This window comes from Pygoscelis adeliae, unplaced genomic scaffold, assembly GCF_000699105.1.
Source record: "Pygoscelis adeliae isolate BGI_AS28 unplaced genomic scaffold, ASM69910v1 Scaffold142, whole genome shotgun sequence".
In the NCBI taxonomy this organism is placed as follows: domain Eukaryota; kingdom Metazoa; phylum Chordata; class Aves; order Sphenisciformes; family Spheniscidae; genus Pygoscelis; species Pygoscelis adeliae.
The window spans coordinates 141143-141984 of record NW_008824247.1 but is presented as its reverse complement, the minus strand read 5'-3'; the positions used below and the strand labels follow the sequence as shown (position 1 = coordinate 141984).

Sequence of the window (842 nt, the reverse complement as noted above, 5' to 3'; positions counted from 1 at the left end):
GGTTTCTTAAGAACTAGAAAGACTCTTTAATGTAGACAATGATAAACTAGCTTCTAAATCTGTTGTTAGGTCTTTGGATGGTCAATTGTTGCATTACTAGTCATCTTGGAAAGTAAGTGCTGGCAAAAATATGAATAATTTTTTTTTTCCCTTCATTGCAGTTGATTATTCATATAGCTTGGTGTTTTCACTGTTGCAATGATACATCACGTATGGGTCTGTACAAAAAGTATACGTTCATGCTAAAGCCTGAGTTTCATTTGAGTGATGTGTGTTCTTTAAGGAACTGTTTGAGATCCAATATATTAACGCTGGCTCTAGCAAAGGCAGTTGAATAAGCAAATAGGATGTGGTTTATTTGCTTTTTCTTACAAGATTGTCTTTTTTTCTCCTGCATGTTACATCAAAAAAGGTGTGCTTGCCTATAGGCAATTATTTTAACATGCAAAATACTATGAAATTCAAAAAGATTCTTTTTCCTCGTGAGAAACCCCATTCCCCAGCAGGACCTCGTCCTGAGGTGTCTGTGTACATCCGTCTTTTGCGTTTCCCCAAAGCCTCATCCAGCTAAGGGCAAAGAACACCTCTGTACCGGGATGTTCAGCACACTCTTGTCTTTGTATTTGGACAAGCCAGGCCCACGCGGGCACCGTATCTTCTGGCAGAAAAGTCAACAGCCTGAACGCGCCTTTGAGTACCTCCAGTCACCGGTAAGCACCTCCCTTCTCCGGAGGAGAGCTACTGCACCAGTCAGCGAAACCTTACACGGGGGTCGAGCGGGGGTTCGGTCACGCTCTCGAGGAAGGGGCCCCCGGGCCGGCGCGCAGACAGGCAGCTCCAGC

The 842-nt window shown here is 44.4% G+C and overlaps 1 protein-coding gene across 1 annotated transcript in view; it reads left to right on the top strand.

The window, feature by feature from the left end:
- The first annotated feature begins 596 nt into the window (after nt 1-596).
- MPHOSPH8 (M-phase phosphoprotein 8) overlaps nt 597-842 on the top strand; it is a 27880-nt gene continuing 27634 nt past the window's right edge. The window contains exon 1 of the mRNA XM_009335273.1: nt 597-710. Within this exon, the coding sequence (XP_009333548.1) occupies nt 597-710 (114 nt within the window). The remainder of the gene's footprint in view (nt 711-842) is intronic.